The following is a 12,704-nucleotide window of genomic DNA, read 5'->3' as shown; positions in this document are numbered from 1 at the left end:
ACGGGAATGTTTCCCGCTCTGTGACTCAAATTTGCATTCAGGCAAAATGAGGTCACTATTTGTAGTTAGAGGTGTACCCATTAAAGGGTGAAGCAATTTGGATGCCACATTTCTAAGTGCACTTCAGTGTCCTTACTGAAAAAAAAACGATTTAACGTAAATGATTATTCATTTCCCAGGTTGCACTGCTCTGTGGTCCTCCTGGCCTAGGGAAAACGACACTAGCTCATATTATCGCAAAGCATGCTGGGTACAATGTCGTGGAAATGAATGCCAGGTGAGTTCTTATCTTGTGCTGATTAGAGACACATGCTCTCTGCTTGGGGTCATACTCCGCAAGAGAAACATAAACCATAAATGGGTCCTGTGTAAGATGTGGTCTGAAAAATGATAAAGGAAAAAAAAAAGATATTTAGAGGAGTTTCTCTTCTAATAAGTAAGCGATAACGTTTATTATTTTTGTTGGGGGGAGGGATTTATGTTGGTAGTGCACCAGTTATTTAAATGTCCCCCATAGTGTTTTGATTTTTCTTTCACATCTAATGATCCACTACTAACGGCCATATTCAATTTGGAGTGAAAAGTCAGTTGACAAATTTTTCGCCTTCATCGCAGGTTTTACGGTCGATAAGTTATCGCGCTCGTTACCGCGTATCCCCGTCATTTTTGGGGAAATCAGCCTGACACCCCCCAAAAGATGCTCTGACACAGGGGTTTCACTATGGGTACCCGAATAGCTCTGCAAAAGTTATGTTGGGGGTCTTTAAACGGTCTCAATAGGTGCTGTTTTGTGTTTTTTTGAAGGTGGCGAAGAATAGCATTTAGGCAGGTTTTTTTTGGCAAAATAAGTAGTTCCATCAAATTTGGGGGTACTTGAAAATGGGTGATAGCAAATGTTAAAGTTGTTAATATGAAGGTTTTTAAAAACGTGAAAAATCCACCTGCCGCAACTACCTGGGGCATACTTGGGGACCAATCCCCCCCCTCCCCAGTCTATTTTGCTAGTTTAGAAGTTTATCCCCCAACTTTTTTTTTTTTTCTGCCCCCAAAACGGAAGTACTTTTTTGGGGTGTCCTAAGGTACTTTTTAAAAAAAAAAAAAAAATGACACAGATTACATTTGGGGGCCTGTCCAATTGCAGAGTGGTTTTTGGAAGTCTGCACCCCAAAACCCCAATTCTGCACTTTTTCTTGCCACCTGTTCATAGGTGATACTTTTTCGCCGGGTCTGATACATTGACTTTTTGCATCGGCGAAAAGTCGGACAATTTAATACGGGGATAAGTGGAATCGGCGAAAATTACGGCATCGGCAGAAAAGTTTCGCCGAGAACGCATTTTCACTCCAAATTGAATACGGCCCTAAACCTAGCCACAGTGTCCTGGCTTAGTGGCCATGTTACTGCTGGCAGGACTGCGGCCTCTTAATGCAGTTGTCTGATGAACCCCAACACCCGGGCACTCGTTGTTCAAACCTACTTAACAACATATCGTTAATAATTGTATCAAATATTTTGTTCTAATAGGATCATTATTGGGTGCCTGGGACCATTTTGGGCCACACACAGCAGTCTCTCAGCTTGTTTCCAGAATGCACTCTTGGCTGATTTCTCCATATCCCTATGCACTAAATCAGTTTGCAGTAAAATTAGCAGTTTGTTGTAGTAACGAGAGATCACTCTCTTTAATCTCGCAGTGATGATCGCAGCCCAGAAATCTTCAGAACCCGTATAGAGGCGGCAACTCAAATGAAATCCGTTCTGGGACTTGATGAGCGACCCAACTGCCTAATTATTGATGAAATTGATGGCGCACCCACAGTACGTAAGATTCTTTGTTTAAAGCAGGTCTGTTCCCTAGACGCCGCATTTGCGTCCAATAATCCGCCTAGCGGTTCTCTAGGAACCCAGGACGTGATTGATGTCAGCCGGGCATAACAGGGCAGCAGTCACATGATTGTATGAATACTGGTAGAACAAACCTTGTAATACATCTGCTTGTTGTTCGTAGTTGGTCATTAGCGGGCAATTCCCGCCCCCACGAGTCGCGTACCTCTATGACACAGCAAACGTTTAACACTCTATTCAAGTGGGATGAGAAGCGGAGGGCGATATAGGAGAGAGGGGGAATGGAGGGAAGGGGATATTGCTATGTTGGGGTTTTAGTTTTACTTCCTTACTTTCCTGTTTGCTGAATTCTCTAGGTCTCTATAAACATGCTGCTGAGTTTGATCAACCGTAAAGACGGCAAGGACGCAGAGTCTAGTAATGAGACTGCGCCACTGAAGAAGAAGAAGAAAGAGGGCGGCCTGATGCTCAGACCCATCATTTGTATCTGCAATGACCAGTTAGTAGTGTTGTCTGTTTCTATGGATAGTCTGGCTGCTTCTATTGTTGTTGTTTAAGATCTTGTTTCAATTGGGTCCCATCCAGTCATCCGGCAGAACATGTTATGTGATGTATTCCAGGGAAAAGTCCATACATAAAAAATAGTTATATAATCACCCCTCTCACTTAAATAAACCTCTCGTCGGGATTCGGCGCTGTTTTCGGCATGTACACAAGAAAACCACGGCCAGATCTGCAGATTTTTAGTGGTGATGCCCTAAATTAGAAATGATGCCTCTTATGTGTATATACACCCTATTTAGTACCTTCTTCGACATTAACGGCATAAGTGATAACTGCTCTGTTCTCCCCGCTGTATAATTCTATCCTAGTGCCTATATGATATATGGGTATGCAGTCGGGAAGCTGGCGGACCTAATCTCGACAGCCGGCTTCCCGACTGTCATATCCCAGCAAGGGTCTAAAGACAGGCGTCGATATGCCGAAGCCTGTCATTAGACATGCGCCGGTAGCCCGACGCCTGGCATCCCGATCGAAGGGACTACGAGCGCGGATAGCTGCGGGCGGGGAGGGTTAGGTTTAGGGTTCCCAGGGGGGATTTAGGATTAGGCACTCCCCCGGGAGGATAGGTTTAGGCTAGGGGAAGGGGCTGTTAGTGTTAGGCACCCCCGGGGGGGACTTAGGTTTAGGCGGCGGGGAAGGGGGTGTTAGGTTTAGGCACTTAGAGGGTGGATTAGGGATAGGCACTGGCGGGGAAGGTTAGGGATAGGCACTGGCGGGGAAGGTTAGGGTTAGGCATCCCTAAGGGAGGGTTAGGGGGTAGAAATAGGTTAGTATATACTTACCTGGGGATGATCAGGAATTCCTCCTCTGCCGGGATGCCGCTGTCGGGATTCCAACCGTCGAGGATGGGTCCGGCGGTAAATCATACCGATTCCGATATGTCTTCCTCCCATTTGCACAGATAGACAGCACCTGGCCCTGTTACATTGGGCGTGACTCAATTCAAAGCGATGTTGAATAGCCCTGGGAGGGAGCTACCCGAGCTATACAATTCAGCGTGCTGTTAATGACGTCATTCTCCAACTAAAGTGACGACCGCAAGGCTGCTGTCGCTGCGCTAAGTCGGCATACAGCCGCCTGCCGGCACTTTTGTCAGATTTCTCTTCACACCCTCAGGAGGACCAAACATCACGCTGAATTGAATAGCTCCGGGAGCTCCCTCCTGGGCCGTTCAGCAGCGAATTGAACTGAATCGCCGTCATTGGCATCTGTTGTGTAAGTCGGATACATGAGGAGTGAGTAAAGTCCGTCTACTTGTTTCACCAGGCCAAAGAGGACGCCCCTAACAGATTACACAATTCTAATCCAGTATTTTACAGAGTTTGTCTGGATAAGTTACAGGTCCTTGTACTAAACCTTAGTGATTGCAGGTGTATCTGATGGACCTCTCTTCCTTGCAGGTATGTCCCGTCACTCCGCCAGCTCAGACAGCAAGCCTTCATGCTCAATTTCCCTCAGACGCTGCCCTCCAGGCTGGTGCAAAGGTTATATGAGGTCAGTGACGAGTTGCTGCTAAATGATGCACTTTGCATCTAATACCCCTTTTACACCAAAATCCCGGGTCCGACCCTGGAATTTGAACACTGGTCAATCCCGGGTTGAACTCTGCTTCAGATCCCGTTTACACTGCAACTCGACCTGGGTTATTCCCGGGGTTTGCCCCGTTTACACTGAACCCTGGTAATCCCTGCTTTTCTCTATAGAAGTAATTAAAAATGGTCTGCTTTAAGGTCTGACAAAGATGGTCACAAAAGGCAGCAAAAGAGGGGTGGGGACTGCTTACAGCATTGCTACAGGCTGCTGTTCTGGCTGTGGCAGGCTGTGTTTCAGCCTGCATTTGTGGCTGCTGGTCAGGCTGTTGTGCAGGCTGCTGGTCAGGCTGTTGTGCAGGCTGCAGTTCTGACTGTGGCAGGCTGTGTATCAGCCTGCATTTGTGGCTGCTGGTCAGGCTGTGGTGCAGGCTGCAGTTCTGGCTGTGGCAGGCTGTGTATTAGCCTGCGTTTGTGGCTGCTGGTCAGGCTGCAGTTCTGGCTGTGGCAGGCTGTGTATCAGCCTGCGTTTGTGGCTGTGGTGCAGGCTGCAGTTCTGGCTGTGGCAGGCTGTGTGCCTGCCTGCGTTAGTGGCTGCTGGTCAGGCTGTGGTGCGGGCTGCAGTTCTGGCTGCTGGTCAGGCTGTTGTGCAGGCTGCAGTTCTGGCTGCATTTGTGGCTGCTGGTCAGGCTGTTGTGCAGGCTGCAGTTCTGGCTGTGGCAGGCTGTGTATCAGCCTGCGTTTGTGGCTGCTGGTCAGGCTGTGCTGCAGTTCTGGCTGTGGCAGGCTGTGTGCCTGCCTGCGTTTGTGGCTGCTGGTCAGGCTGTGGTGCAGGCTGCAGTTCTGGCTGTGTATCAGCCTGCGTTTGTGGCTGTGGTGCAGGCTGCAGTTCTGGCTGTGGCAGGCTGTGTGCCTGCCTGCGTTAGTGGCTGCTGGTCAGGCTGTGGTGCAGGCTGCTGGTCAGGCTGTTGTGCAGGCTGCAGTTCTGGCTGCTGGTCAGGCTGTTGTGCAGGCTGCAGTTCTGGCTGTGGCAGGCTGTGTATCAGCCTGCGTTTGTGGCTGCTGGTCAGGCTGTGCTGCAGTTCTGGCTGTGGCAGGCTGTGTGCCTGCCTGCGTTTGTGGCTGCTGGTCAGGCTGTGGTGCAGGCTGCAGTTCTGGCTGTGGCAGGCTGTGTATCAGCCTGCGTTTGTGGCTGTGGTGCAGGCTGCAGTTCTGGCTGTGGCAGGCTGTGTGCCTGCCTGCGTTAGTGGCTGCTGGTCAGGCTGTGGTGCAGGCTGCAGTTCTGGCTGCTGGTCAGGCTGTTGTGCAGGCTGCAGTTCTGGCTGCTGGTCAGGCTGTTGTGCAGGCTGCAGTTCTGGCTGCAGTTCTGGCTGTGGCAGGCTGTGTATCAGCCTGCGTTTGTGGCTGCTGGTCAGGCTGTGCTGCAGTTCTGGCTGTGGCAGGCTGTGTGCCTGCCTGCGTTTGTGGCTGCTGGTCAGGCTGTGGTGCAGGCTGCAGTTCTGGCTGTGGCAGGCTGTGTATTAGCCTGCGTTTGTGGCTGCTGGTCAGGCTGTGGTGCAGGCTGCAGTTCTGGCTGTGGCAGGCTGTGTATCAGCCTGCGTTTGTGGCTGTGGTGCAGGCTGCAGTTCTAGCTGTGGCAGGCTGTGTGCCTGCCTGCGTTAGTGGCTGCTGGTCAGGCTGTGGTGCAGGCTGCAGTTCTGGCTGCTGGTCAGGCTGCAGTGCAGGCTGCAGTTCTGGCTGCTGGTCAGGCTGTGGTGCAGGCTGCAGTTCTGGCTGTTGTGCAGGCTGCAGTTCTGGCTGCTGGTCAGGCTGCAGTTCTGGCTGTGGCAGGCTGTGTATCAGCCTGCGTTTGTGGCTGCTGGTCAGGCTGTGGTGCAGGCTGCAGTTCTGGCTGTGGCAGGCTGTGTGCCTGCCTGCGTTAGTGGCTGCTGGTCAGGCTGTGGTGCAGGCTGCAGTTCTAGCTGTGGCAGGCTGTGTGCCTGCCTGCGTTTGTGGCTGCTGGTCAGGCTGTGGTGCAGGCTGTGGCAGGCTGTGTATCAGCCTGCATTTGTGACTGCTGGTCAGGCTGTTGTGCAGGCTGCAGTTCTGGCTGTGGCAGGCTGTGTATCAGCCTGCGTTTGTGGCTGCTGGTCAGGCTGTGGTGCAGGCTGCAGTTCTGGCTGTGGCAGGCTGTGTGCCTGCCTGCGTTAGTGGCTGCTGGTCAGGCTGTGGTGCAGGCTGCAGTTCTAGCTGTGGCAGGCTGTGTGCCTGCCTGCGTTTGTGGCTGCTGGTCAGGCTGTGGTGCAGGCTGTAGTTCTGGCTGTGGCAGGCTGTGTATCAGCCTGCATTTGTGACTGCTGGTCAGGCTGTGGTGCAGGCTGCAGTTCTGGCTGTGGCAGGCTGTGTATCAGCCTGCATTAGTGGCTGCTGGTCAGGCTGCTGTGGTGCAGGAGGTTAGGTGAGTCTCTCTATGCAGGGCACTGACTAATTACATCATCTGCCAGTGCCCCAGAAGCTCCAATCAGCATCATTCAGAGCTAGCCGGGTCAAATAAGCAGGGTAGCACCCGTTCACACTGCCTCATGACCCGGAAACAACTCATTTTCAACCCTGCTCTCAACCCGAGTAAGATTGCCTGGTAAATCGACCCGGGTTATTTTTTTGGGAGCCGTTCACACAGAGCCTCAACCCGGATCGACCTGGCAATAACCCGGGTTATTTGTTTGGTGTAAAAGGGGTGTTACACTTTTCTTTCCTGTTAAGAAATATGGATGAGAAGGCTGAATGGCTGACTGGCAAGCAATATATCAGTGGCCCTTACAATGTGCTGTTAATCTGGTTTAAGTATGTATAAGATGCAATAATGAGCTTACATCTTTGGCAGTAGGAAAACTGCATTGTATTTGGTCAGTCTGACTCCGTATATAGATATTATAAGATAATAATAAAAAAAAACATGTCCAGAGTCCCCGTCAATCCCCTTCTGAGTATAACTCATTAAGTGAACAGCTTATGCTGTGTGTGACATACTGACACAGTCATGTCTGAATAAGCCGGTACTGTATCTAGGTTACATAGTACCACAGGGGAGACTCTTGCTAATGAGCAGATTGCCCATGCATGCTGATCCTGGATGCACTAAATTATACTACACCACCTGCCAAGATCCCGCAGCTCTTTGCTTTATAAGGAGAAACCTGGTACGGGGTTTAGCAGTGTGCTTATTAAGCATCTAGCATGAGGCAGAAGAATTGCGGAGCCTAGGGAACACTATTGGCTGGTTACACCTGTCCTGTGCTTGCTATTGGTGAGTTTGTGGGGCAGGGACCAGGAGGATATCGCTGAACCAGCTAATGAAAGTGACGTTTCACTGTCAAAGTATGCTGCATTAGCGGGTGGCATGGAAGCGGTCCATGAACGAAGACAAGCACACACAATACAGCATAGATGCATTTCCAAAAATATCTGTCGTCTTTGTGTGATCTAATTGTTATTGTCATTACCAAAGCGCACTGATATTGGGCTTCATTGAGCCATGGTAAAAGTGTACCTGCCACTTGCACATAGGAAGCAGGCCTCGGTGCCTTCTGTGGCCCACAGTGATAGTGTTCTGTCTGCGATGTGCGGCCATTAAATACACAATATGTGCTATTTATATACAATTGAGCTTTGCAATAACTTTCTTTCGAGCCCTCGTATAGCCGGCAGACATAGACACATGAGGAAGCTGATGGATGTTGATCATAAACTAATAAGAGGTTTTTAACTTTTTATATGATTGATTGTATAAAACAATACTAACATGAGCATTTTTTTTAAACCACTAATTTTCCACTGATCTGTAACTTAATCTTGGGGTTGAGGACTGTGCAAGTCCCGCGCTAACTTCCCATAACATCGAGCAGGTCTAGCTGAAAGTTCTGTGGTGTTACTGTACTCTGCTCTTGTTACAGATCGCCATTAGACAAGGGATGAAATCGGACACGGGGGCATTGATGGCTCTGTGTGAGAAGACCGAGAATGACATAAGGTCCTGCATTAATACGCTGCAGGTATGTACAATGCTAAATGCACCTATGTCATGGCACGGCGGTTTGGATTGACTTCATCATGAATATATATGTATATTTCTACTTCAGGGTCCATAGGGGGTCCACAGGGTTGACCTTGGGGTATAGCTGGATCTGGATCCATGGGCACCACGCAGTTAAAGCTTTAGCTGCTCCCAGGATGCACTTGGGTCCGTCCTCCTCTATACCCCGCCCCCGGCCACAGCACCTCAGTTTGAGTTGGTGCCCGGCCGGAGTCGGGTCACCTGCGCAGGGGGGCTGCAGGAGCAGCCCACAAAAAGCTTTCTATTTTTATTTAAAAAAAAAAAAAAGAGCCTGTTAGATTTTTATTTTACAACAGAGGCTCTAGTGTGGCAGCGACGGGCTGTCTATGCAGACGCCCACGCTGCCGCTCTCCTTCCCCGCTGGCGCGGCGACGCCAGTACTGCACTGGGGATCGCGGCGGGAGGCCAGAGTCCGTACTAGCCGGACTCTGGGTTCCTCCCTGGACTGCTGCCGGAGTCGCCGGGGACAAGGTAAGCCGCGAGTCGCCGATTAGCGGCGGCTCGCGGGTTTTGCCTGCACATGCAGTCCTTTGCCCCCGGTCCTAGGGGACAGACCGGGGGCCGCTAGCGGTGGCGGCGGGCTCCCCCACTGAGGAGGAATAACCCGTGGGACCACTAGACCACCAGGGATATATGGCAAGCGGGAAGCCTGCAGCCCTGGGGTTAATATGCTAGCCAGGGGAGGAAGCCTTCCCTGTCAGCGGCTCCTCCCCTCAGCTCAGCGCGCCTTTCAGCACGGAGTCTGGCGTCGCTGAGCTGCAGCTACTCGGCCACTCCTCCTCTGAGGTCTCCAGCGGCCATTTTCTCACAGTGGCAGCGCAGATCTTCAGGGAGCACGCGGACCGGTCCCCCTGTGTACCTCTCCCCTGATTAAGGACAGCGTACACAGCACTATAGCCCTCCCAGACACTGAATCTGGGCAGGTTGATTGTAGTGGAAAGGTGCAGTGAGTATATCTTCCTGCATGGTATGTGACTTTTGCTAGTGCTGCCTGTCTGTGCTTATTTTCTACTTACTGTCAGCTTATACCTATCCCTTTACTTCTCCTACAAGCCCTACAGGTGTGTGGGGGAGGGGCGTTTCTACTGACCTCACTTATATAGATCACGTATTTGTGAGGTCCGTCACATACAGTTGTGTGCTACTCAGTGCCATATTGTGGGCTGTTGTTCAGCACACCGGTGAGTGCGTTTTACTTCTACCCTGGTGCCAGATATATAATTTATTCTGTCATGTCAGACGAGGAGGTTGAGCGCTCAGTGGCTCCGGTGTTGGCCTCCTGCGGACGCTGTTCTGCAGGAGTAGATAGGGAGGATTTGTCACAGGATGGCCTGTGTAGTCGATGCCAGGTGGCTCCTGGCCCATCCAGACCTTCTCTGGCGCAGGAACCACCGTGGGCGATGTTTTCTCAAGTGCTGGTGTCTATTGCGGACCGTCTGTCGGTCCCGACTGCTCTCCCTACTAGGGCGTTGCCCCAGCCGACCATCCCCCATTCCCCGGGTGTCCCGCAGTTATTGCGGAGTCCTCCTGGGTCTCAGTCGGTGGGTCCCTATGCGGGGTTGCCTATGTATATACAGGCTTCCCCTCTGCCGCAGCAGCCTGTGGTACCTTTTCAGGCCCCTATGGTGACTCCTCCACCCTGGGTGGATGTGCTCTCCAACTCTGTGCAAAATTTGGCGGCCGCTTCCTCGGCTTTTCAGTCAATGTTGCAGACTGACATGCCTTCTAGGATTTCAAAACGCCCACTCATGACACGGGCTGCTCAGGTATCGGACTCAGAGGGTTCCTCAGATGATGGGGAGGTCCCTGATGACACTGACTCGGACGCCTCGGTCCAGGAAATGGATACCAAGTCGTCCATTAATGTGCGAGCACTAGTTAGGGCGGTGCGAGCTATTCTTCTTATAGAGGATGAGGCACCGCTTCCTAAGTCGAAGTTTCCTAGTTTCAAAAAAACTAAGGTGGCTTCTGCGGTGTTTCCCCTGTTGGATCAGTTGACGTATCATATGGCGGTAGCTTGGCAGGCGCCCAGTAAGAGATTCCTTCCTCAGAAGCGGTTGGCTTCTAATTACACCTTCCCTGAGGCACATTGTAAAAAATGGGAAACTCCACCGGCGGTGGATTCCCATGTCACCCGTTTAACTCGGGGCGCCACCTTACCATTACCGTCGATATCCTCGCTGAAGGATCCCACGAACAGGAAAGTTGAGACTTGCTTAAAGTCTATTTACTCCCTCTCCGGGGCGGTGGCCCGACCGTCCATGGCCATTTCCTGGGTGGCCAAGGCCATTGAGGGGTGGGCCAATGCATTGGAAGATACCTTCCCGGACAACGCTCCGGATGTCCAGCGGGCGTTGTTGGGACAAATGAGGGACGCTGCTTCTTACATTGGAGAAGCTTCTTTAGATGCTAGTCTGCTGACCTCGCGGGTATCGGCTGCAGCGGTGTCTGCCCGCCGATCCTTATGGTTGCGGTCCTGGAGAGCGGACTCTGATTCAAAGAAAGGTCTGGAGGCCTTACCTTTCAATGGGGAATTACTATTTGGTCCGGACTTGGACAAAATAGTGGACACCCTGGCTAAATCCAAGTCGGCCTTCCTCCCTTCGGCGGCACTGCCTGCTAAGGTTCGGAGTTCGGCTTTTCGTTCTTTTCGGGTTCAGGGTAAGGCGAAAGGTCAGTCCTTCCCGAGACAGTCTGCGAGTAAGACGGCCTCTAAACCCAAGAAGCAAGCCTGGAGTGCTCGGCGCCCTTCTTCCAAGCAGGAAGATAAACCTGCGGCCTGATGGGACGGGCCTCCCTCTGGGGGACCTCAGAGTGGGAGGCCGACTTCTTCTATTTGCCCAGTGCTGGCACAATACCACCACGGATGCCTGGGTTCGAGAAGTGGTCTCCCAGGGGTACGCCCTGTCTTTTCGGCACAGACCACCCCACCAGTTTTTCTGCACAAGTCCTTCTCAGGACAAGACCAAGGCGTTACAGGTTCAGGAGGCTATAGAGTCCTTGCTGAAAGCAGGGGTCATTGTTCCCGTTCCTCTATCACAACGAGGGACGGGGTATTATTCGTCTCTGTTTCTGGTGCAGAAACCCAATGGTTCTCATCGCCCTATCCTCAACTTGAAGTCTCTGAACAAATTCCTCAGGGTTCCCAAGTTCAGGATGGAAACGTTACGTTCCATCATTCTGGCGATGGAACCGGGGGATTACATGGTGTCCCTGGACATCCAGGACGCCTACCTCCATGTTCCGATAGCATCTTCACACCAGCGGTATCTGAGGTTCGCTATCCTTCAACACCACTATCAGTTCCGGGCGCTACCCTTTGGTCTCTCCACGGCACCGAGGGTGTTCACGAAGATTATGGCGGTCATGGCCGCACATCTTCGGAACCAGAATGTACGGCTGCTGCCGTACCTGGACGACCTCCTGTTGCTGGCGAGCTCCCCGGAGGTACTGCTTCAACATCTCCACCTGACGATCGCTTGCCTGCAAGCACGCGGGTGGTTGATAAATTGGAAAAAGTCCTCTCTGATTCCATCACAGCGGATGGTTCATTTGGGAGCCCTGTTGGATTTGCGTCAGCAAAGGATCTTCCTGACTCCGGAGAAGGTCGCCTCCCTACAGCTGCGGATACGCAGTTGCCTGAGCCGTTGCCGCCTGTCGGTCCATTCGGCTATGAGAGTTCTGGGGTCCATGGTGTCGACATTCGACATGGTGGAATTTGCCTAGTTCCATTCCCGGCCCCTGCAGGGGCTGATTCTATCAGAATGGAACGGGTTACCTCACCGGATCCGCTCTCAGGTGCTGGTGTTGTCTCCGGACGTTCGGCTATCTTTGGCTTGGTGGCTTCAGACAGCTCATCTGGTCGAGGGGCGCCCATTTTGGATCCCGGACTGGGTCCTGCTCACGACGGATGCCAGTCTCCGGGGTTGGGGGGCAGTGACCGGCTCTTTGTCGCTTCAGGGTCGTTGGTCAGCGGAAGAAGCACTTCTCCCCATCAACATCCTGGAACTGCGGGCAGTATACAAGGCCCTGCAGTCGTCCGGCCCCGCTCTTCACGGAAGGGCGGTACAGGTGCAGTCCGACAACGCCACCACGGTGGCGTATATCAATCACCAAGGCGGAACTCGCAGTCAGGCAGCGATGTCGGAGGTGTCTCGTATCCTGTCTTGGGCGGAGGGTCACATTCCAGCGATCTCGGCGGTCTTCATCCCCGGAGTCCTCAATTGGGAGGCGGACTTCCTCAGCCGTCACGACGTGCATCCCGGGGAATGGTCGCTTCACCCAGAGGTGTTTCAGCTACTCGTGGACAGGTGGGGACTGTCGGAGCTGGACTTGATGGCCTCCCGTCACAATCACAAGTTGCCCGTTTACGGGTCAAGGACAAGAGACGCAGGTGCAAGTCTGGTGGACGCGCTGTCGGTGACATGGACGTTTCACCTGGCGTATCTGTTTCCTCCGATATCCCTGCTTCCTCGGGTTCTGCGGAAATTCAAGCAGGACGGCGGCATGCTCGTGCTGGTAGCTCCGGCGTGGCCCAGACGTCCTTGGTACTCCGATCTCAGGAGCCTCTCCATCGACGCTCCGTACCTTCTTCCTCAACGTCGGGACCTGTTGTCTCAGGGGCCCTGCCTTTACCCGGATCTGGGTCGGCTGTCTTTGACGGCGTGGCTCTT

The 12,704-nt window shown here is 52.4% G+C and overlaps 1 protein-coding gene across 1 annotated transcript in view; it reads left to right on the top strand.

Moving 5' to 3' along the window:
* Positions 1-12,704, top strand: part of CHTF18 (chromosome transmission fidelity factor 18) — a gene marked incomplete at its 5' end in the record, with an annotated part of 67,800 nt that overhangs the window by 490 nt on the left and 54,606 nt on the right. Inside the window, 5 exons of the mRNA XM_088465002.1 lie at positions 180-277; positions 1,695-1,818; positions 2,202-2,344; positions 3,810-3,903; positions 7,871-7,969. Coding sequence (XP_088321128.1) covers positions 180-277; positions 1,695-1,818; positions 2,202-2,344; positions 3,810-3,903; positions 7,871-7,969 — 558 coding nt within the window. The remainder of the gene's footprint in view (positions 1-179; positions 278-1,694; positions 1,819-2,201; positions 2,345-3,809; positions 3,904-7,870; positions 7,970-12,704) is intronic.

This window comes from Taudactylus pleione, unplaced genomic scaffold (genome assembly GCF_031769625.1).
Source record: "Taudactylus pleione unplaced genomic scaffold, aTauple2 ptg000061l, whole genome shotgun sequence".
NCBI lineage: Eukaryota > Metazoa > Chordata > Amphibia > Anura > Myobatrachidae > Taudactylus > Taudactylus pleione.
Note: the sequence above shows the minus strand (reverse complement) of the source record. Positions and strands in the feature narration are given on the sequence as shown.